General features: G+C 36.4%; 1 protein-coding gene across 6 annotated transcripts in view; it reads right to left on the bottom strand.

The window, feature by feature from the left end:
* ASH1L (ASH1 like histone lysine methyltransferase) overlaps positions 1–25,850 on the bottom strand; it is a 201,577-nt gene that overhangs the window by 38,862 nt on the left and 136,865 nt on the right. For all 6 annotated transcript variants that reach the window (XM_043875874.1, XM_043875873.1, XM_043875872.1 and 3 more), the window contains 4 exons: positions 15,640–15,734; positions 4,334–4,407; positions 2,797–2,842; positions 2,575–2,683 (listed from right to left, as the gene is read on the bottom strand). In XM_043875874.1, coding sequence (XP_043731809.1) covers positions 2,575–2,683; positions 2,797–2,842; positions 4,334–4,407; positions 15,640–15,734 — 324 coding nt within the window. The remainder of the gene's footprint in view (positions 1–2,574; positions 2,684–2,796; positions 2,843–4,333; positions 4,408–15,639; positions 15,735–25,850) is intronic.

Below are 25,850 nucleotides of genomic sequence, written 5' to 3'. Positions count from 1 at the left end.
TTCCACATCCTGCAACTAAGAGCCTATGTGCTGCAACTAAAAGATCCCGTATGTTGCAACTAAGACCCAGCACAGCCAAAAAAATGCATAAAATTAATTTTTATTTTAATAAGGTTGATTGGTAACAAAGTTATTAACAAGGTAATAATGTCTAAATTCAAAAGTTAGTAATACTGAAAATATCCAAGTCAAGTTGCAAACACTGATGCTTCTTGCAAATTAATAAATTAATTGTCCACTCAGCATCCTGGGCAAACACTAACATATTTATTTCTATACTAATATATGAGGGCTTCCATGGTGGCTCAGTGGTAAAGAATCCTCCTGCCAATGCAGGAGACTCTGGTTCCATCCCTGGGTTGGGAAGGACCCAACCCCTGGAGAAGGAAAGGGAAACCCATGACAGTCTTCTTACCTGGGAAATCCCACGGACAGAGGAACCTGGTGGCCTACAGTCCATGGGATCACAAAAGAGTCAGACACGACTAAGCAATTAAAGAACAACAACAACTTCCTGAACTATTGAAAGAAAGAAAGAAAATAAGCAATGAGGCAGCTATATTAATTTCATAGACAATAAATAAAATATCATATAAAAAAAGCACAGAAATGTTAGCATCTAAAGAGATGCACATTTAAACAACTTTAAGGACATATGATACTCTGAAATAGTAAACCAATGAAATACTAAAGCACTAGAAATAAAGTTAAATGTCAGTAACTAAAGGAGGTGGAGCTAAGGGGAAATAAATATATATTGGTGGTGATACCAAAAAGTAACTCAGTATTTTATGAGAGCTATTAGAAAGTATACAGTAAGAATTACATATATATATATATATATGTATATATATGTATGTTCTTATAATTTATACAGGTATTTTTCTCCTTTTGAGAATATACTCTAAGGGTTAAAAAAAGGAAGTTACACAGTTTCATAGTAGTATCATTTTTAATAGCAAAATATTAAAAGTAACTTGAATAATGAACAACAGAAGAATGGCAAGCTGTGACATCAATCTAAAAAGGATGAGCTTATGGATTACAATGATACATAAGAGCACATACAGAAAATACCTGAGAGTGAAAAAAATCTGCATAAAACATCGACTACCTAAATCACCAAGCTACTACTATTACTATGTACAATTTATGTATGTACAATGACAAGATGACAATTTACAGTGATGTAGGTAAGGTAGAATTTCCCAGGTGGCACATTAAAGCAAAAACACCGATTTTCCTCAGCCCACAGGACAGCTGACTAGAGATCAAGATTGGAGAAGCAGCTATCTTTGTCTAGGAAAGCTATTTAGAACAAGGAACACTGACGGGAAGTTCGTTAATTCTCCTTTGCTACATATCTGCTAAGGTTAATAGAGATAGAATCCTTTGTCTCAATTAGACATTTTCATTTTGAAATCTCAATCTCATTGAGAACTCACACTTCCTGTCTCTGACAACAGCCTTACTATCTCTCATTAGCATCACTGTACTCAATCATCATGTGTATTAATATATCTGCTATACCCTAATGTCTATCAACTTAGTTTCCACCCAAATGTATCATGACCTTCTACTAGTATTATTTTTATTAGAGAGGTTAAAGAACTTTCCTTAGGTCTCATAGCAGTAAGAGGATTTAAACCTGAGTACATAAGACTCTAGATGACGTTGTTTCCTGTTACTCTATTGAGCCCATTTTGGGCTGAATATGTCCCCTCAAAATTCAGTTGAAGACCCAGCCTTCACTGTGATGCTATTTGGAAGCAGGGGCTTTGGGAGGTGAATAGGTTTTATTAGGTGATGAAGGTGGGAACCTCGTAATGGGATTATTGTTGTTTAATCTCTCAGTCCTGTCTGACTCTTCTGCAACCCCATAGCCCATCAGGCTCCTCTGTTCATGGGATTTCCCAGGCAAGAATACTGGAGTGGGTTGCTATTTCCTTTTTCAGGGGATCTACCTGACCAAGGGATCAAACTCGCCTCTCCTGTAGCTCCTGAATTGACAGGTGGATTCTTTACCATTGGGCCACCAGAGAAACCCTCATAACAGGATTAGTGGCCTTCTAGGAAGAGGAAGAGAGAGAAGTATCTTTATACCATGAGCATGCACTGAGGAGAGGCCATGTGAGTATACAGGGTGAAAGCATCTGTCTATAAGCTAGGAAGTGGGTCCTCACTAGACATTCAATCTGCTGACAATTTTACCATGGACTTCCCAGCCTCCAGATCTGTGAGAAATATATTTCTATTTAAGTCTACGATAGTTTGTTATAGCAGCCCAAGCAGACCGAGTCCATCAGTTAGGTTTCATATATCACTATATATCATTTTTGATTTCTTGAGAGGAAATCAAAGAGTCTACTTAACCTTTTCCTTTAAATGAAGTCTTTTTTTTCCCGGCTACACCACATGGCTTGTGGAATCTTAGTTCCCCAACTAAGGATTGAACCCAGGCCCCTGACAGTGAAAACACATAGTTTTAAACAGTGGACCACCACGGAATTCCCCTAAATGAAGTGTCTTACAGATCTTAAAGCCTGTGCTTACAGAATTAGTTTAGTACAGTACCTATTGAGGCAGTCATCCACACAGCCCTTTTTGGTGTCATCATCTGGCTTCTTACAGTTACAAGTAGTAGCCTCATAACCAGAAAGGGGTTTGACATCAACGTAGACATCTTGAGAGAAGACAGCAAAGAATAGTTTGTGAACATATAGAGTAATTTTTTAAGTGCCAGGCTGAGAACATTGATCGTATGGAGGCAGAAAAAACAGCTACCACTTTACTCACTTGAACGAATTTTTTTATATAGTGGGACATCTGGTTTCTTGTACAGCTAGAAGAAAAAACAGAAAAATCCCGATATAGCATTCAACTTCAAATGCCAGAAAACAGTATAAATCACTAAAAATAAAGAAATGATCCATGTACTCTGCCCATATGGAAACACTTACTTTCTGGGTTGGATACATTTGAGGTGTGATCACTTTTTACCCTGGAATAAAAGGTGACTACCAGATCAGGGTAAGAGAACTATATTCAACAGAAGCAATCATAAGTAGATTAAAGAAAATGCATTTTTTGCTAGATGTTTCTTCAGCAAGTTATTGGACAGATTTAAATGACTACCACACTGCAGATTAAAGCTATTCATTTGGATAAATTAAGATTTTATCTCCCTCTATGAAAAGAAAGGAAAACTTGCACAGGGCTTGTTCAGAAGGGTAGGGTAGGTATATGATATGAAAAACATAAGTATCCAGCTTTTTCAGGGTGAGTGTTGTAGGAAAACACATTTTACATTTTAATTAAGGCAATTAATTCAGTGAACAAAGGGGAGATGGCAGGCAGGATAATGGTGTTCTCATACTGCAATAAAGAATGCATTAGGAAAAAAATGTATTAGTCAGTCTGTCAGTGTTTTACTATAGAAGACACTACCAAAAAACAAACAGGAGCTTGGTTTAAGATGTTTAAGCTAGAGTGTACTAATCTATAAGAATAATCCCACCATCATTTTTCAGTGGGTACAGTGAGTCAAAACACTATCTCCTTTATTGTTATGAACTCTCTGAGATAAATATCTAATATACTGACCCTCTTAAAATTCAGGAAAGACCAACAGAGAAGAGAATGCAGATGGGAATGTTCATTGCTTTTGGCTTTCCAAAATTAAACTTTGGTGGAATTTTGGCAAAACTCAGGAGCTTATTTACCTCATTTGCATGACTACTTCTATTTCCCAATGGTAGCTCCCGATATGGATTCCAGGGGCCTTTGCTAAATATAAAAATTACTGGGGGAAACTTTCAATTAGGTAAGTAAGAAAGAAAAACAGCACCTTCCCAGTTTTAGTTCCCAATATATTTAAAAGTACAAAAGTATTAAATATTTTCCCTCTTTCCTTTGGTAGAAGACTCTCTTTTGTATGTGAAAAATAAATTCCAAACTGATGGGAAGGAGCCAACAAAAATAAAGCCTGAAATTTCTTAATGCTGCTGGCAGTACATCTAAATTCTCTTGAGACCTGCATCAAACAGGATTCTTACAGAACAGAATCTTTGCTACCAAAATAAAAGTCCAGAATAATAACTGAAGGTTTCCTAAGGAAGCAGGAACTTACTGCTATTTTGAAGTTATGAGTAAAGGCAAATAGGTCATATTAAATATGGATGCAAATTCATTTTTCTTAGTCTCTGACCTTCACAGGGACACTTCTCTGTATTTCCTAAGATGAGAGCATAACAAGGAGGCAGAGAAAAAGACTTGCATCTCCCTCTCCCCCATTTAGCACTTAAGAATGAAATATGGTAAGATAGGCTCATACCTGATTATGTTTCCACTGCCAAAGAATGTCATAGGGAAGCTGAAAATCAATTCTCTTTTGCCTTAGATATTTTCCTGAAACAAAACAATACTATCCATTTCAATATTTATCTTATACAAAGGGTCAAAGAGCCACAAGCTTTAACATGCACCGAGTAAAAAAAATAAACATTTCATGTGAAATTTTATGAATTTTCCATAACCAATTTTTAATTTTTGCTATTCTTTTCCACTGTGCTCCATGCGGTATATGCTAAAGATATGTTTTAATTTTAGCTTACATAAAACAACTAGCATAGCAAATTTACTGCAAAGTAAGTCATCATTATGAAGCAAACTAAATATTAAGAATTGGTCAATCATTAAAATCACTAACCAGAGCATCTTTTATCTTTTCTACATTATTGTACATAATTTAAGGCTAACTACAAAAGAAGTATAAAATTTTTCCAAAATAGGAAACTCTGAATTTAAATAACTCAAGAGTATTTACATGTAAATTTATGATCTGTTAACATTTTTCTTCCTACCTATTGAAATACTACTACTTTTTATAGCCAGTTTCAAAGCCCTTTTCTACCATAAAGAGGCACCCTGCCCCCAACTTCTTTACTCTATATGATTTTTTTGTTCATGAAGCACTATGATGCTGGACTCACTTCTTGCAAGATTTAGACTTTTCCTTGTTACCTGGATATGTTTTATCATGGTCTCCAGACCAGCAGTTCTCAAAGTGTGCTCTGCTTACCCCAAGGGATCCGAGAGGTCAAAACTATTTTGGTAACATAACTAAAATATTATATGCGTTTTTCATTATGCTGACATTTGTACTAATGGGGTAAAAGGAATAGTGGGTAAAACTGTAGTTTTAGTATGAATCAAGGCATGTGGCACAAATCTCTATTAGAATGAAACCAGCAGAAATGAACTATTACTGCATTATCTAAGAATGCTTTTGATAAAGTAGGAAAAATATTAAATCTTGACCCACAAACCAAAATCTTTATTCTGCATGACCCAATGCTGAACTAGTTGGCTTTTTTCATAGAATGACATTCTTACTTAAAAGAACTGACAGACAATGGTTATTCTAACCCAGGAACTGAAAATAAATCCAGTGAACTTGTTACTTCAAGAACTCCAACTGAAAATATGTTTCCAATGATAAAATTTTAGTTTGAAGTGAACACTGGAATTTTGCAAAACTTGTGTCTACTAATTATCATGAGATTCTGTTTTCCAATACTTAAGTTTTTCTCATGAAACAAGTGGCAATTCACAAATATGAATTGTTATGGATACATACAGGAAATGGAAGAGCAATATAATTCAGTGAACTAATATTTTCCAACATCTAATGCATGAAGTGATAAAAATCATACATGGGTAAAAATCCATTTAACTTAGAAGAGAGACCAATGGATTTTAAGGCAACAATACAAAAAATCCATTGATTTCATACTCCAGCAGTAGAATGTTAAGGAACAGTGTTCCTTAGAATGTTAAGTAGAATGTTAAGGAATTGTTGCTATAATATCAAAGAATATCTACAATTATGTGAAATTATTAAATCTTCCTCTCTTTCACAACTTTTTACCCATGTGAGGTCAGATTTCTTCATATATTTAAACCATAATAACAGCACAACAAATAGAATGCAAAAACAGATTAGAAAATTCAACTGTCCTATATTAGCCAGACATCAAGGAGATTTACAAAAATGTAAAATAAAGTCACTTTTTTCATTAAAAATTTTTGAGGAAAGTTATTACCACATTCAGACTAAGACGAAAACATAATAAACTTGCCCTCAAAAAAATAGGGGGGAGTTATTTGGAATCAAGATTGCCAGGAGAAATATCAATAACCTCAGATATGCAGATGACACCATCTTTATGGCAGAGAGTGAAGAACTAAAGAGCCTCTTGATGAAAGTGAAAGAGGAGAGTGAAAAAGTTGGCTTAAAGCTCAACATTCAGAAAACTAACATCATGGTATCCTGTCCTATCACTTCATGGCAAATAGATGGGGAAACACTGGAAACAGTGGCTGACTTTATTTTTTTGGGCTCCAAAATCACTGCAGATGATGATTACAGCCACGAAATTAAAAGACACTTACTCCTTGGAAGCAAAGTTATGCCCAACCTAGATAGCATGTTAAAAAGCAGACATTACTTTGCCAACAAAGGTCCGTCTAGTCAAGGCTATGGTTTTTCCAGTAGTCATGTATGGATGTGAGAGTTGGACTATAAAGAAAGCTGAGCACCGAAAAATTGATGCTTTTGAACTGTGGTGTTGGAGAAGACTCTTGAGAGTTGCTTGGACTGCAAGGAGATCCAACCAGTCCATCCTAAAGGAGATCAGTCCCGGGTGTTCATTCGAAGGACTGATGTTGATGGTGAAACTCCAATACTTTTGGCCACCTGATGCGAAGAACTGACTCATTTGAAAAGACCCTGATGCTGGGAAAGATCGAGGGCAGAAGGGGACAACAGAGAATGAGATGGTTGGATGGCATCACAGACTCAATGGTCATGGGGTTGGGTGGATTCTGGGAGTTGGTGATAGACAATGAGGTCTGGCATGCTGTGGTGCATGGGGTCGCAAAGAGTTGGACACGACTGAGTGACTGAACTGAACTGATTTTCAATAAAAATATTATTTGTTAACATGTAATAACATGCAGTGAATTTATTCATCTGATAAATCTGATGACAGAGCAATATGGATTATAGTTCTATCTAAGGAGAAATAACTTATGGAGGTTAATATAACAAGCTGCTGTCTGAGGTTACAGTTGGTAGAAGATTGGAGTCCATCTCTTGACAAACCAAAGGTGAATGTATAACTACAAAGTCTGTAATAAGAAGCACAACAAGGAAGTAAACTTTGGTATATTTAAATAATGACTGTGCAGCTGTTAAATGAAGCGAGGTATATATTTACTCATGTGAAAACTTATTTTCCAAGTTGCAGAATAATATTAGAACAGGGGCTGACTCTTTTAAAAAAAATATCCATTAAATGACTATATATGGTGGGGACTGACTAGGAAAGGGCACAAAGGAACTTTCTGGAATGATGATAATGTTTTTGAGAAAGGTCTGGATTATAGAGGAGTATGAAAAAATTTAAAAATCGAGCAAAAGTACATTTAAGATTGGTGGATTCTATCAAGGGTAAATTCAAATAAAAAGAAAAACCCTATAAACAAATACTGAGATCTTGATTCTGACATTATGACGAAATATTTAGCTGGAAGTATACCAATGCCTGTAGTTTACTCTGCAGTGTATCCAAAAACAGGATGGAACAACAGATGGATAAATACATGATAAATCAGGCAAATATTAATGATAAAATCTAGGTGATGGTTTTTTTTGTGATGGGATATTTTGTGTTCAGTTCCTTCAAATTTCTGTATGCTGAAAAATTTGGTAACAAAGTATCAGGAAAAAATAGCTATATAAATATATATGAAAGAGTTTGAAAGGGTATATGCTAAACTAGTATGTTTCTGGGAAGGGGAACTTTATCTTTCAATTCATATCTTTCTACATTAGGAATTTTTATGAGTATGTACTGCTTCTAACAACAATCAAACAAATATAATTTTTTAGCAAGTCAAAATTGGCTCTCAGAAGACAGGACAAACCCCTTGATGTAAAGGGTTAACTCTTTTCTTAGTGTGTTTTCTGTAGAGAAGAGGTTGTAAAAGTATGAAGGAGTGGAGAGTAAGTTCTGAATACTTAAAAAGAATACTTTTCTCCTTCCAGAAAGGAAGCATCCATTATTCACGTCAGTTTTTTTTGGCCACACAGCACGCGGGGGTCTTAGTTCCCTAACGAGGGATCAAACCCACGCCCTCTGTAGTGGAAGCATAGGGTCTTAACAGCCAGGAAAGTCCCATACTTCAACTAACTTTAAAAACACAATTTTCCCCACTGTCCAACATTTTCAGTTTTCCTAGAAACAGCTCCACAGATGTTATATGTTGCCTTTCTTGGTATTATTTGTATTTCTCTTTGATCCCTGGGTTGGAAAGATCCCCTGGAGAAGGGAAAGGGGATACTAGGATACTCTAGTATTCTGGCCTAGAGAATTCTATGGACTATATAGTCCATGGGGTTGCAAGGAATCAGACACGACTGAGCGACTTTCACCTTCAGTTTTCTCTAATCCATATACTAAGAATTAGGGGAAAAAATGATGAGACAGTCTTTCCTTTCCTCTAATATGTCTGAAACCAGAGCCAGGTAATTCATTTTTAATATGTGAGACTCACCTAAAAAGATCCTTGTCAAATTCTGCTGGAGATGATACCTTAGAAAAACGTATTCAGGAGTTCATCATTTGGAAAAAATACTGTTTTAACTAATCCTCATTTTTAAAATGGAAAAAAAAAAATCACTTTCACCTGAAAATTAGATGAAATCATATCTTTTGTGGATTTTTCTTATTGTATACTGGAACCTTGAGATCTCAAATCCTGCCACTGACTATTAGGAAAGGAGCAAAGAAATCCTTTACTTTTTCCCTTTGAAATAAAACTCATTTTGTGGGCCAAAAAAGTCATTTCAAGGAAGAGATGACAGGAGATTGTGTTGACCTTGAAATCTAAAAGGGAAAGGTCCATGATGATTTCTTTTATAAAACCAATTCTAATATGAAAAAGATACGAACAAAAGGAGGAAGAATATTTCACAAAAGCATTCTATTGTTAATCAAGTAGCTAGGCAAACGAGGAAACCAAAGGAGAGGGAGCTATTCAATAAAAAGGAGAGAGGTAATAATGGCTCTACCTCTTTTCAAGATACCTTAAAATCTGACAAAAATTTAGCCTTTTTTGTCCCCTAAATAAGGTGACTGACCTTCAGAAAAAGTTCAGCTCATTTATATATAAATCTGAGTATTGGGTTATAATATCGCTCTATAAGTAGATTAGAATTATTCACTTTTCCTTTGTTATTCTATGAAAATGGTCCCAATACCATCCAAAGAAAAGTTGCAGTGGTAGTGTCTGAGTGAAATGTGTGCCACCAAAGGGGTTATAAACAATGATAAAAGATACAAGATGAAACTGTTTAAATTTCACTAAACAAAATACAAGGATTCAAGTTTTTGGTTTTATCTGCCTGAGGAAAAACAGGTGAGATTCAGAAAGACAGAAAGAAAGGTTTCTGTCTCCCCTTTGGAAGAATGTCAGCTCCACAGAGACAAGGATCTTTACTATTTTGTTTACTGATGTATCCCAAGCATCTAGAAAACTGCCTGATCAAAGAGCAGGTCTTAAATTTTTGAATGAAATGAAAAGATATATTCCATGGCTTAAGTTTTGAGGTACTCCACTAATTGTTTTCTTTTAACTCCACGAAGCAATATTATCATCTTTCCTCAGTTTCTTGAATTCTCTTCTTCTTAAGCACAATCTTTTTCTTTCTTTTTTTTTTTTTTGGCTTGGTTCATTAATTAATATTCCTCCAGTTTCATTTGAGATATAATTTAGATATATCACTGTATAAGTTTAAGGTGTATAGCATAATGGCTTGAGTTACGTACGTTGTGAAATGACTACAGCTATGCATTGAGTTAGCATCATTATCTCTTACAAAGACAATAAATGGAGAAAGAAAAAAAAAAAAGGAAAACATTTTTTCCTTGCAATGAGAACTCAGGATTTACTCTCGTAACAATTTCATATATACAGCAGTGTTAACTATAGTTATCATGTTGTTGATTATATCCCTAGTTCTTACTTATCTTGTAACTAGGAGTTTGTACCTTTTGATCTCTTACCCACCTCCTCTTCCCACAACCCTTCAACTCTGGTAACCACACATAATCTGATCCCCTTTTCTATAACACACACACACAAATACTTTAAAATTCCACATATTAATGAGATCATACAGTATTTGTCTGACTTATTTCACTTAGCACAATGCCCTCAAGGCCCACCACATAGTTGCAAACTGCACGATTTCCTCATTTTTATGGCTGAATTAATAATATTCCATTGTGTTTACATGTGCACATGTGTGTATTATAGTATGATATACATACAACAACTCTTTTATCCATTCCTGCTTTGATGGACACTTCGGTGGTTTTCATATCTTGGCTGTTGTAAATAATGCTGCTATGAACATGTGTGTGCATGCATCTTTCCAAGTAACTGTTTTCATTTTCTTTGGATACATTCCCAGAAGTGAAATTGCTGGATTACATGGAAGTTCTATTTTTTATTTATTTATTTTTTTTGCTGCACCACCTGGGAGGCAGGATCTTAGTTCCCTGACCACGGATGGAACCTGTGTCCCCTGCAGTGGAAGCATGGGTTCTTAAACAATGGATTGTCAGGGAAGTCTTTCAATTCAAAAGAAGAAGGAAAGAAAGCCTATTGTAAATACCCATAGTTTTGCTGACTGGATCTTTCTGCCTTACTGATGTTCCAAGGTTGTTTCTTTCTTTCCTTTTAGAGAACTTCCTTTACTCATAGGGTAAGTTTGCTGGCAACAAACTGTTTTAGTTAACCTTCACCTAAGAAGCCTTTGCTTCTCTTAATTCTTGGAGGGATATTTTCAGTGGGTATAGGATTTTGGTTTGACAGTTTTTCTTTCGGTACTTGAAAAATGTGCCATATACATGAATTCAAATGAGAAATCCACTGTCATTTGATTTGATTTACACCTATGCATAAGAGCCATTTCTCTCATTGTTTTAAAACTGTTTTGTCTTTAGCATGCTGAAGTTTGATGTGTCTTAGCCTGGATTTCTTTTGCATATATTCTGTTTGGGGTTGCTCATCTTCTTGAATCAGAAGGTTTATATGTCTTCTGCCAAATGTGGAAAGCTTTCAAGCCATTTATTTACCCAAGCACTTTTTCATCTCTATCTTCTTATCTCCTCCCAGAACTCCAAAAATATAGATATGAGCTCTTTTGTCATGGTCCCACAGCCTATCTCTCCTAATGTCTATTTTTTCTTTTGTTCAGACTGGGTAATATTACATCATCTAGTTCACTGATTGTTCCCTGTGTATCTTCATTTTGTTGCTGAATCTATCCCTGAGCATTGTATTTCAGTTACTGCATATTTTTATTCTAAAATTTCTACTTGTTTTTCCTATCTTTCATTTCTTCGTCAAGGCTCTATCTTTTTATGTTTTAAGTATGTTTATAATTGTCTGCTGAAGTGTTTTTTACAAATTATAACTACTGTAAAATATCTGTCAGATTATTCTATTATCTTGGTAATGGCATACATTGATGCCTTTTAAAATTCAGTTTGCAATCTCCCTGGTTCTTGGAATGACATGATTTTCAATTCAAACCTAGACATGGGATTTTATATGGCACATGTCTCTGAACTAAATTTTTTGTTATTGCCCAACAGTATTACATTGTGTACATCACATATTGCTTATGTGCATGTGGCATGCAGGACCCCAGTTCGCAGACCAGGGATGGAACCTGGGTCCCCTGTAGTGGAAACGCAGTCCCAACCACTGGACTGCCAGGGAGGTCTCTGGACATATATCTTCAATTTTTTGGGTACATACCTAAGCAACAGAATTGCTAGGTTTTATATTAAATCTGTCATTAACTTGATTGATTATTAAAATGTTTTCCAAAGAGGTTATACCATTTCATGTTCTCACAGCAATGTATGAGGGTTCCAGTTTCTTCACATTCTCGTAAATCTTTTAATTAAAGCCATTTCTGTGAGTATGAGGTGATATCTTGTTATGGTTTTTGAAAAAAATATTTATTTATTATTTATTTGGCTGCATTGGGCCTGAGTCACAGCACAGGGGATCTTCTGCTGGGCAAGCATTAGGCTTCTCTCAGTTGTAGCAGATAGGCTTAGTGGGCCCTTGGCATGTGGGATCTTACTTCCCTGACCAGGGATCAAACTGGAGTCCTCTGCATTAGAAGGCACATTCTTAACCACCGGACCACCAGGGAAGTCCCTTGTTATGGTTTTCAATTCCATTTTCCTAATGACTAATGATGTTGAACATCTTTTCATATGCTTATTGACCATCTTTTCATATGCTTATTGACCATTTCTATCTTTTTTTGGGGGAAAATATCAATTCAAATAATTTATTCACTTAAAAATTGTACTGTTTGTCTTTTTATTATTGAGTTATAACAGTTCTTTATTTATATGGGATTTTGGATACAAGCCTCTTATTTGAAAATGTTTCTCCCTTTTGGTGGGTTGTTTTAGTTTTCTGGTGGTGTTCTTTGAAGTACAAAATTTTAAATATTAACATAGTTTAATTTGTGTTTTTTCCCTTTTATTGTACATGATTTTGGTGTCAGACATTTAAGAAAATTATTACCTAATGCAAGGTCACAAAAATTTACTGTTTTATAATTTTAGCTCTTGTATTTTTAGGTTGATGATCCATTTTGAGTTATTTTATCCTTCTGTATGGGTATATCCAGCTATCATAGAAACCATGTGCTGAAAAGATCATGCTTGCCTTATTGAACTTATTGTAGAACTGTTGCAAACAATGAATTGACTAAATATGTGAAGGTAAAATATACATGTTGATAAATGAGTACTCATCATAAAAAGTAAAATTTCTTTGAAATTCAATTCTCTGAAGAGATAAGGAAACCTGATTTCATTAAAAAAATTTTTTAAATATTATTTTCCACTTACTCCATTGATGACAGGGTGCATTTTTATTTTATTTAACTATTTTATTCAGATAACTAATATGGCAAAGACAGAGATGAATGTAGGACTGGCTGACTCAAAGTCATGCTCTTTGTTTACATGATACTGGAAGTGACCTGTTTCAGACAGCTGACAGGCCTCATCCTGTATCCTAATCTTAAATTATCTGAACAACAAAACAACACTGTTCACAAAAAAAAAAAAAAAAAAAAAAAAATTCAGTCCTGTAACAGCCTGATGTTAAATCTTGTTTCACAGGAAAAAAGCCCACTACTTGGTTAGGCTTTCCCATTATTTACTTAATTTTAGACCACTGAGTACAGATTAGTCTTAGTGAGAGACTGAAGTGGGGATTTAGAGTGAAAATCTTTAAATTAATTAAATAAATTATTAATTTATTAATAAATAAATTAACTTATTTAAATTATTTCCATTCTGGACCTCTTAAACACTATTTATGCCAGATATCTGACATAAATATTGGCCTACCCACCATTCATCTCATCTCCCTTGGAGCTAACTGACTCTATCACCCCCTGAAAAGTTAGAACTTCTTTACAAAACATGAGTTATCAGTTAGCTAACTTCCCATCCAGAGGAAAACCAGTAAGACCAAAATGGTCATGTTTTCTTTTACATGGAATTACCTCTTATTTTCAAAGCCTGTTTATCACTAGCAGTCTAGGAAATAGATAAATCTGCTGAGAATCTTCTTTCACTGTCATGATTTCACTACTAAAAGCAAAAGGCTCCTTCAAAAGAACTTTGGTAGTAAGCCCAAAGAATACGGAACTTCCTCTCACCTCTCTTAAGTAAGCACAGTACAGTTATCTAGCTGAGAATCAAACCCTGTAATGTGGTGTGTGCTGTGCTCAGTCACTCGGCCGTGTCCGACTCTTTGCGATCCCATGGACTCCTCTGTCTATGGAATTTTCCAGGCAAGAATGCTGGAGGGGGTAGCCATTTCTTATTCCAGAGAATTTTCCTGATCCAGGCGCCCGAAAGGTGGAAAGGTATGCTTGTAACGCTATGTTGTAGTTAAACTATTCTCTAGCCACCCAATACAGAATAACTGAAGCAAACTAATCTTTATTGCATAACTTGTCTATCCTTGCTGCTTTAAATACATTGCTGGTGCTGGGCCTTCTGGGGAGAAAAAAGGAACTAAATAATCATAACACAGAGAAGAGCACCACAGTCAAGAGAGTCACCGGTGAAGAAGATACTAATAGTACAGGATCAACATCTTACTACACAATTAAGTTGTTCTTGAAAAAAAAAATTCTCTTCTTACATTTAACTTATTCTGATTTCTCCTTCTTTTCTTTCATTTGTATATCCAATATTTATTAACCTTCTATTAGGCACCACACACTGGAAAATGAAAGGAGAAAAAGAAACACAAATGATCCTGTGCTCCTGAAGCTTATAATCTAGTGGAGGAGACAGATTAGTAAATGAGTAAATAAAAACAGCAATTAAAGATGATAGAAAAATAAACAGGGTGCCGTGATACAGAACTGATATAGAGGGAAGAATCCTATATGGTAAGACAATCAGGAAAACAATTTTAAAGAAAATAATATTTAAGCTGGTACTGACATTTAGCCTGTACTCAAAGGATGAGAAGAAATTCACTGTGGAAAGATCTTTTTGGGTAAAGGTAATAATAAGCAAAACAATCTTTTGGCTATAAAGAGCTTGGAATGGTCTAGAATCTGAAAGAAGACCAGCATGACATAATACAGTGAATAAAGGAAATCTGGGAAACAGCAGAGGCAGAATAATGAGGTAGTCAGGAACCAGATCATTCTCAAGTGTTGGGATAAGGAGTTTACAGTTTAATGGTGAGCCACTGAGAGGTTTTAAAGATGATTTAAATTATAAAATGACTTCTTTTTACTGAGTAGAGAGTGGATTGGAAGAGAGTAAGAATGAAAGTAGACAGCTCTGTTAGAAGGCTACTGTAACGGCCCAAGCAAAAGATAACAGTGGCACGGACCTGAATAACAGCAATGGGATCTGAATAGAAGCAGGATATATTCAAGGATGAAAATAACAGAACTTGGGGATGGAATGGATGACGAGTTGAAAGAATGAAAGAAATCCAGGATGACTTCCAGGTATACTTTACTTATTTGGTAAGATTCTGGAAGGTATTATTATTGGAATGCTAAACAAAGACTTGACATTTGCTTCAAAAATAAACAGAAAGATAAAATTTTCAAGAATATAAATGATCAAAAAAGCAGTGGGTCTTTCCCCTTTGATTATTACATATCCACAAGTCATCTCCCTTTGAACACAGAAATAATTAGAAACTGAAGTAATGAAATAGTTGGGTTTTCCTAGAGGACTCACTTAGAGAATCAAATGCTACAGATAGAGTGTTGCTATTGACAGTTCAGTGAATAAGATTTATGTTATTTTGACCCCTAGAAAGCAAGAGTTTTCAAAATTCTTCAGAGTGAATACAAATTAAAAGGTAAAGACTTGACCTCCTAGAGATACAGAAATAATCAGAACACAAAGACATTAATTACATTTCACCTAAACTCAAGAAATACCATTTCTTTTTGGAAATATATTGTGTATACTGAGTACTCACCAACATGAATGGGGGCTGGGAATAATCCATATTCATGTTCTCCTGGAGTATATTCCAGCTTCTCTTTCTTTAATTGGATCAGTCGGCTCTTTGGGCTGTGATTAGAAAAGAATGGAAAATAGTCAAAGGCAAGAGAATTTCCTCTTGAAAAATACAGGAAAAAAAAAATCACTCTATCAAGCATTTGTTTTAGTGGTAATTAATCATTTGTAGAAACATTGAATCACTATGTTGCACAGCTGCAACTAACAAGAGGGTTGTAGGTAAGCCATACTCAATTTTAGAAAATGCAATACTGGGCTTCCCTGGTGGCTCAGTGGTAAAAAATCCACCTGCCAAGGCAGGAGACATGGTTTGATCCCTGATCCAGAAAGATTCCACATGCCGTGAAGCAACTAAGCCCATATGCTACAACTGTTGAGCTTGCACTCTAAAGCCTAGGGACCTAAACTACAGGGCCTATACACCAAAACTGCTGAGGCCTGCAGGTCCCACACTCTGTGTTCCGTGAAAGAAAAGACCCTGCCCTGAGAAGCCTGTGCACTGCAACAAGAGTAGCCCCTACTCGTTGCAACTAGAGAAAAGCCCTCACAGCAATGAAAACCCAGCACAGCCAAAAATAAATAAATGAATAAAATTTAAGCGAGAGAGAGAGAAAAAAAAGAGAATGCAATGCTATTTTGAATTAAAAATCACCTTTATTTAATATAATAAAGAATGCACTTGGCTTCACAGTAATTTATGCAAAAATAGTTAACAAAATGTTGTTGTTGTCACTGTTCAGGCACTAAGTCATGTCTGACTCTGAGACCTCATGAACTGCAGCATGCCAGTTCTCCCTGTCTCTCACCATCTCCTGGAGTTTGCCTAAGTTCATGTCCACTGAATTTCATAAAGCAGCAAAAATTCCAAATTCACAATTTAGAGTGATAATTTTTAAAAGTCTACCTACAAAACAAATGTTTTTTTTTTTTCCCTATAATTTTGAACCCAAACTAGTCACTTCATGTGAATCTCCTAATTAGGGACAAAGAAAATAAGTGGTAACAAATGGTTTATGTGCAAGAAACTATTCTGTCTGACTTGTTCTACATGTCAAAAATAGATGATTTATATACACACCTGGTTTGTAAATAAAATTGTGGGGGGGGGGGAGTATTTGTTTTAACAATGACTTCAATCTTAATGTATACTTTTTGTCGCGAGAGTTACTAAGCACTTTCATATATTTTTAAAATCTAAATTTTTGGAATTGCCTTATAGTAATTATACCTAAGAAAGAGCCTCATTAGCATTCTCCAACAGTTCTGCAGAAGGAACCTAAATTTCAGATATGATCATAATGACTGCTGTGCATTTGCTTAATGGTTTATAAAGTACTTTCAGATATTATCATTCATGTCAATCCCGTGAAGTAGGCAAGAAATGTTTGACAGGTTTGAAAACTGATGGTCTACAAAGCTGATCTGCTGACTAGCTGGTAAAGAGATTCAAGATGAAAACCTCAGTTACTTGCTAAACTCCTATTCAATTACTATTCTTATTATTTTATTCTATCATGCTTCATCATCTTTTACTTCTTCCACTCATCTTACTGGGTCAGTGTTCCTAATGTTTCTTGTGAGATAAAAATCTCAAGCAGATAATAAAAAGGAAAGGAAGAAAAGAAGGGAGAAAAAAGAAAATGAAATAAAGAAGAGGGCCTCATTCAGTCGACTCTGATTTTATCTTGGCTTAAAGTTCCAGTAAATAAGGCAAGGTGAATATATTTCTTTCATGAGTTATGACATACTAACTTTCTCCAAACAAGTCTAGTCTATTGTATCTTGTAACAACTAGGTATGTGAATATACACATTTTGCAGATGAGAAAACTGAGGTCCAAATATTAAGTTATTTGAAGAACCCAAAGTTCTTATTAGCAGACTGGTTCTTTTCAGTGAATCCTTCATTTATTTATTCAACAATTACTGAACACTCATTAAGTCCAGGCCTTGTTCCAAGTGCTGAGAAACAGTGGGGAATAAGACAGTTTACCTGGGTAGGCATACAAAAAGGAAACAAGAAAAACTAATAAACCTGAGGAAAAAAACCCAGAAAATAATAAATGCTAGGCAAATAATTAAAATGTGATGAACAGCAAGTTATTTGGGAAGGCTTTTCTGAGGAAGTAACATTAAGCTAAAATGTAAATGTTACTGACACTCAGGAGAGGATCTGGAAAATAAAGGAAAATCAGGCAGAGGAAATAGCTGGTATAAGATGAAAGTTTAAATGAGATTGGAGCATTAGAAGAAATAAAAGGAGACTGAAGCAGTCCAGTGAAGTTAGAAACTAGGTCATATGAAGTTTAAAGGCAGTGGTAAAAAGTTTGGGGAACAGTTAAAAAGAAGGAAAGGAAAGATACTAGACTGTTCTATTTACATCTAAAGATCACTTTTCTCATTTTAAAAAATGACCCAAGAAGTGATTTGTGACCAGAAATATGAATTTTCTAACCAACCAAAACCTGTATTTCCTTATTGTCAAAGTCAAAAAGATCAGGAAAACAACTGTGTCTAGAACTAAGCACTCTGTATGAAAGAAAATTTGGTTTACACTTTATTAGATTTAAAATTTAACCAAACCAATTAAACAGATAACACAAAAGCTTTCTTTTAGCTAACACAGGAATGGAAGCAAAACTAGTATTTTACCCTGGTGCCAAAAGGGTAGCAAGCATACAAGGGGCAGTAGTTGTGAAACAGAATACTTGGCAACCTGAAGTTAACAAACAAAACCACACACACACACACACACACACACACACACACACAACCTCAGGGTCACCTTCAATGTTTTACTCCTTCAAATAAATGAAACCTTCATTGGAAAAAAAAAAAAAGTGATACTGTTAGTGCATCTGTTGTGTATGACTCTTTGTGACCCCATGGACTGTAGCTAGCTAGGCTCCTGTCCAGGCAAGAACACTGGAGTGGGTAGCCACTCCCTTCTTCAGGAAATCTTCCCAACCCAGGGACAGAACCTGTGTCTCCTGTACTGCAGGCAGATTCTTTACCACCTGAGCCACTAGAAGATCCCAACCAAAACCTTGAATACATCCCATCAGTTACAGACTCCCTAAAAGAATCAAACTGATTCCCTGATTTTGCAATGCTGATATCTAAGACGAATGACATCATCATGGATAAGATAATCATGTGAGAAACTGTTTTCCTAGTTCTTAGTCAAGCCTGATTTTGGTTCTAATTTAGATATAACTATTTATTTCCCTGTTGGTTACAACACAGAAGGCGCTCTGTTTTAAATACTCTGCTTCTGCTCCATGATATTAACAGAGAGAATTTAGTAGTTTCTGTCCATTTGTCTTGGGGATTCTGAACATTCCTGGCATTTTCTGTGGTATTTATTTGTGTGCCACTATCAGTTTAAAGTAATGCTCAAAATTTTCCAAGCCAGGCTTCAACAGTATGTGAACTGTGAACTTCCAGATGTTCAAGCTGGTTTCACAAAAGGCAGAGGAACCAGAGATCAAATTGCCACCATCCGTTGGATCATCAAAAAAGCAAGAGAGTTCCAGAAAAACATCTACTTCTGCTTTATTGACTATGCCAAAGCCTTCGACTGTGTGGATCACAACAAACTGTGGAAAATTCTTCCAGAGATGGGAATACCAGACCACCTGACCTGCCTCTTGAGAAACCTGTATGCAGGTCAAGAAACAGCAGTTAGAACTGGACATGGAACAACAGACTGGTTCTAAATAGGGAAAGGAGTATGTCAAGGCTGTATACTGTTACCGTGCTTATTTAACTTATATGCAGAGTACATCATGCGAAATGCTGGGCTGGATGAAGCACAAGCTAGAATCAAGACTGCTGGGAGAAATATCAATAACCTCAGATATGTAGGTGACACCACCCTTATGGCAGAAAGTGAAGAAGAACTAAAGAGCCTCTTGATGAAAGTGAAAGTGGAGAGGGAAGAAGTTGGCTTAAAGCTCAACATTCAGAAAACTAAGATCATGGCATCTGGTCCCATCGCTTCATGGCAAATGGATGGGGAAACAGTGGAATCAGTGACAGAGTTTATTTTGGGGGGCTCCAAAATCACTGCAGATGGTGACTGCAGCCATGAAATTAAAAGATGCTTGCTTCTTGGAAGAAAAGCTATGACCAACCTAGATAGCATGTTAAAAAGCAGAGACATTACTTTGCCAACAAAGGTCCATCTAGTCAAAGCTGTTTTTCCCAGTAGTCATGTATGGATGTGAGAGTTGGACTATAAGGAAAGCTGAGCACCGAAGAATTGATGCTTTTGAACTGTGGTGTTGGAGAAGACTCTTTTTTTTTTTTTGGAGAAGACTTTTGAGAGTCCCTTGGACCGCAAGGAGATCCAACCAGTCCACCCTAAAGGAAATCAGTTCTGAATATTCATTAGAAGGACTGATTCTGAAGCTGAAACTCCAGTACTTTGGCCACCTGATGCGAAGAACTGACTCATTTGAAAAGACCCTGATGCTGGAAAAGATTGAAGGCGGAAGGAGAAGGGGACGACAGAGAATGAGATGGTTGGATGGTGTCACCAACTCAATGGACATGAGTCTGAGTAAACTCTGGGAGTTGGTGATGGACAGGGAGGCCTAGCATGCTGCAGTCCATGGGGTCACAAAGAGTTGGACACAACTGAGCAGCTGAACTGAACTGAACCTAAGAGCCATGATGGAGATACACAATGAGATTATTATTTTAATGCCTGCTAGCGCAATATCCTATGGATGTTGGGATCAATGAGATTTCCCACTAATCAAGGAGCGATTTCCACATTCAAGTCTTATCATTTAAGGAATACATTTCATAAGGCTGCAACTACACAGACAGTGATCCTCTGATGGAACTTGGCAAAAGAAACTGAAAACCTTCTGGAAAAGACTCTAGATCTCATTAAGAACATTCACGGTTCATAGGAGGAGGTCAAAATGTCAACATTAATAGAAGTTTGGAAGACATATCCAATCCTCATGGATGACTTTGAGGGGTTCAAGACGTCACTGTAGGTAGTGTACTGCAGATGTGGTATAAACAGCAAGAGAATTAGAATTAGAAGGGGGACCTGAAGGTGTGACTGAATTGCAATCTTACACAATTTTCACAGATGAGCTGCTTCTCACGGATGAGAAAAGAAAAGTGGCTTCTTGAGATGAAATCTACTCCTGGTGAATATGCTGTGAAGATTTTGCTCAAATTAGAATATTACATAAATTTAGTTACTAAGGCAGTGGCAGGATTTGAGAGGATTGACTCCTATTTCGAAAGAAGTTCTGTGGGTAAAATGTCATTGCATGAAAAAAAAAAAAAGAGTACTGCATGCTGCAGAGAAATCATTCGTAAAAGGAACAAAGATGTAGCAAACTGCATTGCTGCTTTGTCTTCAGAAATTGCCTCAACTGCTCCAAACTTCAGCAGCCACCACCCTGATCAGTCAGCAGCTGTCAACATAAAGGCAAGACTCTCTGACAGCAAAAAGATTACAACCTGTTGAAGACTCAGATGATGGTTGGATTTTTTTGACAATACTTTTAATTCAGGCACGTACGTTTAAAAAAGACGTAACGCTGCCACACACTTGACAGACCACACCACAGTGGGAACATGACTTCTATGCGCACTGGGAAAGCAGAGCCTCCGGGTGACTCCCTTCACTGCAACATTCACTTGATCGCAGTGGTTTGGAACCAAACCTGCAGTATCTCTGTGATACGCTTGCATGTATAATGTAAAGTGCTTTTTATGCTCCTCTTCAGAAAAAGAACCCATTTTCCTTTTATGCAGCAAACACCCAGTGCTTCCCTGCTGTTTCTTTCCTGCGTACCTCCTTTTACACAGAACATGACTGCTGACACCTCTGGTCATCATGTGTGTGGAAGTTTTTCAACACACCAACAAATTCTCTTTACACCAGCTGGGTGTCCTAAAATTAACTCAATTCTAACACTATCCACCTAGAGACACTGTTAAATCCCACAGGTGAAGGGCTCAGTCCCAAAAGACTGCCTTCACTCTATTTCAGATATCAGTTGAAAACATTAAGTTCCCAGGTTACCCATAAGTTATATCCTACAAACTGGAGGTCCCCATTACCTCTTCTCTCAGGTCTGATTAATATGTGACAGCCCTAACCTCTCTGGGTGTATCACTCTCCTTGTACTTTCAACTGCTTAGCAACCTGGAAGCTCGCTGAACTCTATACTATCAGGATTTTATGGAGACTTTCGTTATTTTTTTCCCCCTTTCTTCCTATTTTTATTTGAAGATAACTGCTTTACAAAAGCAAAAGATATTTAGAAGAGGTTGCAAGAACACACCGAAGAACTGTACAAAAAAGGCCTTAATGATGCAGATAACCATGATAGTGTGGTCACTCACCTGGAGCCAGATATCCTGGAGTGTAAAGTCAAATGAGCCTTAGGAATTACTATGAACAAAGCTAGTGGAAGTGATGGCATTCTAGCTGAGCTATTTCAAATCCTAAAAGATGATGCTGTTAAAGTGCTGCACTCAATATGCCAACAAATTTGGAAAACTCAGCAGTGGCCACAGAACTGGAAAAGGTCAGTTTTCATTACAATCTCAAAGAAGGGCAATGCCAAAGGATGTTCAAACTACCATATAATTACACTCATTTCACATGCTAGCAAGGTAATGCTCAAAATCCTTCTAACAAGGTTTCAACAGTACGTGAATCAAGAACTTCCCAATGTACAAGCTTTTACCTCCAGATGTAAAAAGCAGAAGAATCAGAGATTAAATTTCCAACATCTGTTGGATCACAGAAAAAGTAACAGAATTCCAGAAAAACATCTACTTCTGCTTCACTGACTATACTAAAGCGTTTGACTGTGTAGATCACAGCTATCCATGGAAAATTCTTCAAGAGATGGGAATACCAGGCTACCTTACCTACCTCCTGAGAAACCTGTATGCAGGTCAAGAAGCAACAGTTAGAACTGGACATGGAACAACAGACTGGTTCAAAATTGGGAAAGGAGTACATCAAAGCTGTATATTGTCACCCTGCTTGTTATAGTTATACCTGGAGTTCATCATGCGAAATGCTAGGCTGGAGGAATCACAACCTGGAATCAAAACTGCTGGGAGAAATATCAATAACATCAGAAATGCAGATGATACCATCCTAATGGCAGAAAGTGAAGAGGAACTAAAAAGGAATCCTAAAATTTAAAGAGAGTTAAGTAATGTCTCTCTTGGCAGGTCAGGATCACTGAGAAATATGAGGGTTTTAGAGTAAGAGGTTTTTCCAACCGTTATAGGTCCTTCATGTGAAATTTGATAGAGGAGAGTTGGAAGGCTTTTGATTTCTCACCTTGGTAGGTGAGTTTATAAGGACAATAAAACACTTTTGATACAAAAGTAAATTAAAACTTTTGTAAAGGTTTCCAAACAATAGCAGGTTCTGAAGCCTTAGAAGCATGTCGCTCAAGCTGCTGAAATCATACTACAGGAGATTTTTCCATTGTATATTTAATCAATATATGTAAATAAAACTAGCCTTAAAGGCCATTACATCAAAGTAATGATACTTAATCCAACAGCACATAAAAAAGATTATACAACAAGATCAACCTGGATTCATTCCAAAGTCATAACGATGGTACATAATCAATGTGATATATCACATCATCTCTAAAAGACAAAAACCACATGATCATTGATAAGATGCAGAAAAAGCATTCAATAAAATTCAACATCCATTCATGATAAAAACTCTTACCAAAGTGGGTACAGAGGGAACATATCAACACAATAAAAGTTATTTATGACAAGCCTACATTCAATATAATGCTTGACAGTGAAAAGCTGAAAGCCTTGCCACTAAAATTTGTAACAAGACAAAGATGCCCACTCTTACCACTTTTCTTCAACATAGTATTGGATATCTTAGCAACAGCAATCAGATAAGAGAAAGAAAAGGTATTCAAATTGGTAGGGAGGTAAAATTGTCATTAGATGCAGATGACATGATATATCTTATATAAAGACTCCACACAACAACTACTAGAACATTTAAGGTAGCATGATACAAAACTTGCCAAAATATGCAGAGAGCTCATACAACTCAATAACAAAAAACCAAACAACCTAGTCAAAAAATGAGCAGAAGATCTAAACAGACATTTCTCCAAAGAAGAAATAAAAGATGACACAAACAGATATACCATATTCTTGGACTGGAAGAATAAATATTGTGAAAATGACTACCCAGAGTAAGCTATAGATTCAGTGCAATCCCTGTCAAATTACCAGTGGCATGTTTCACAGAATTAGAACAAAAAATTTTACAATTTGAATGGAAACAAGACCATGAATACGGATTGGAAGAATCAATATTGTCAAAATGGCTATTCTACCCAAAGCAATCTATAGATTCAATGCAATCCCTATCAAGCTACCAACGGTATTTTTCACAGAACTAGAACAAATAATTTCATAATTTGTATGGAAATACAAAAAACCTTGAATAGCCAAAGTAATCTTGAGAAAGAAGAATGGAACTGGAGGAATCAACCTGCCTGACTTCAGGCTCTACTACAAAGCCACAGTCATCAAGACAGTATGGTACTGGCACAAAGACAGAAATATAGACCAGAACAAAATAGAAAGCCCAGAGATAAATCCACGAACCTATGGACACCTTATCTTTGACAAAGGAGGCAAGGATATACGATGGAAAAAAGACAACCTCTTTAACAAGTGGTGCTGGGAAAACTGGTCAACCACTTGTAAAAGAATGAAACTAGAACACTTTCTAACACCATACACAAAAATAAACTCAAAATGGATTAAAGATCTAAATGTAAGACCAGAAACTATAAAACTCCTAGAGGAGAACATAGGCAAAACACTCTCCGACATAAATCACAGCAAGATCCTCTATGACCCACTTCCCAGAATATTGGAAATAAAAGCAAAACTAAACAAATGGGACCTAATGAAACTTAAAAGCTTTTGCACTACAAAGGAAACTATAAGTAAGGTGAAAAGACAGCCCTCAGATTGGGAGGAAATAATAGCAAATGAAGAAACAGACAAAGGATTAATCTCAAAAATATACAAGCAACTCCTGCAGCTCATTCCAGAAAAATAAATGACCCAATCAAAAAATGGGCCAAAGAACTAAACAGACATTTCTCCAAAGAAGACTTACAGATGGCTAACAAACACATGAAAAGATGCTCAACATCACTCATTATTAGAGAAATGCAAATCAAAACCACAATGAGGTACCATTACACACCAGTCAGGATGGCTGCTATCCAAAAGTCTACAAGCAATAAATGCTGGAGAGGGTGTGGAGAAAAGGGAACCCTCTTACACTGTTGGTGGGAATGCAAACTAGTACAGCCACTATGGAAAACAGTGTGGAGATTTCTCAAAAAACTGGAAATAGAACTGCCATATGACCCAGCAATTCCACTTCTGGGCATACACACTGAGGAAACCAGATCTGAAAGAGACACGTGCACCCCAATGTTCATCGCAGCACTGTTTATAATAGCCAGGACATGGAAGCAACCTAGGTGCCCATCAGCAGATGAATGGATAAGGAAGCTGTGGTACATATACACCATGGAATATTACTCAGCCGTCAAAAAGAATTCATTTGAATCAGTTCTAATGAGATGGATGAAACTGGAGCCCATTATACAGAGTGAAGTAAGCCAGAAAGATAAAGAACATTACAGCATACTAACACATATATATGGAATTTAGAAAGATGGTAATGATAACCCTATATGCAAAACAGAAAAAGAGACACAGATGTACAGAACAGACTTTTGAACTCTGTGGGAGAAGGTGAGGGTGGGATGTTTCAAAAGAACAGCATGTATATTATCTATGGTGAAACAGATCCCCAGCCCAGGAGGGATGCATGAGACAAGTGCTCGGGCCTGGTGCACTGGGAAGACCCAGAGGAATCGGGTGGAGAGGGAGGTGGGAGGGGGGATCGGGATGGGGAATACGTGTAACTCTATGGCTGATTCAGATCAGTGTATGACAAAACCCACTGAAATGTTGTGAAGTAATTAGCCTCTAACTAATTAAAAAAAAAAGAAAAGAAAAGAAAATCCAAAAATGTTAAAACGTGAAGTCAGGATAAAAAAAAAAAAAAAAAAAGACTGTGAATAGCCAA

Source organism: Cervus elaphus, chromosome 20 (genome assembly GCF_910594005.1).
Source record: "Cervus elaphus chromosome 20, mCerEla1.1, whole genome shotgun sequence".
Classification (NCBI taxonomy): domain Eukaryota; kingdom Metazoa; phylum Chordata; class Mammalia; order Artiodactyla; family Cervidae; genus Cervus; species Cervus elaphus.
Note: the sequence above shows the minus strand (reverse complement) of the source record. Positions and strands in the feature narration are given on the sequence as shown.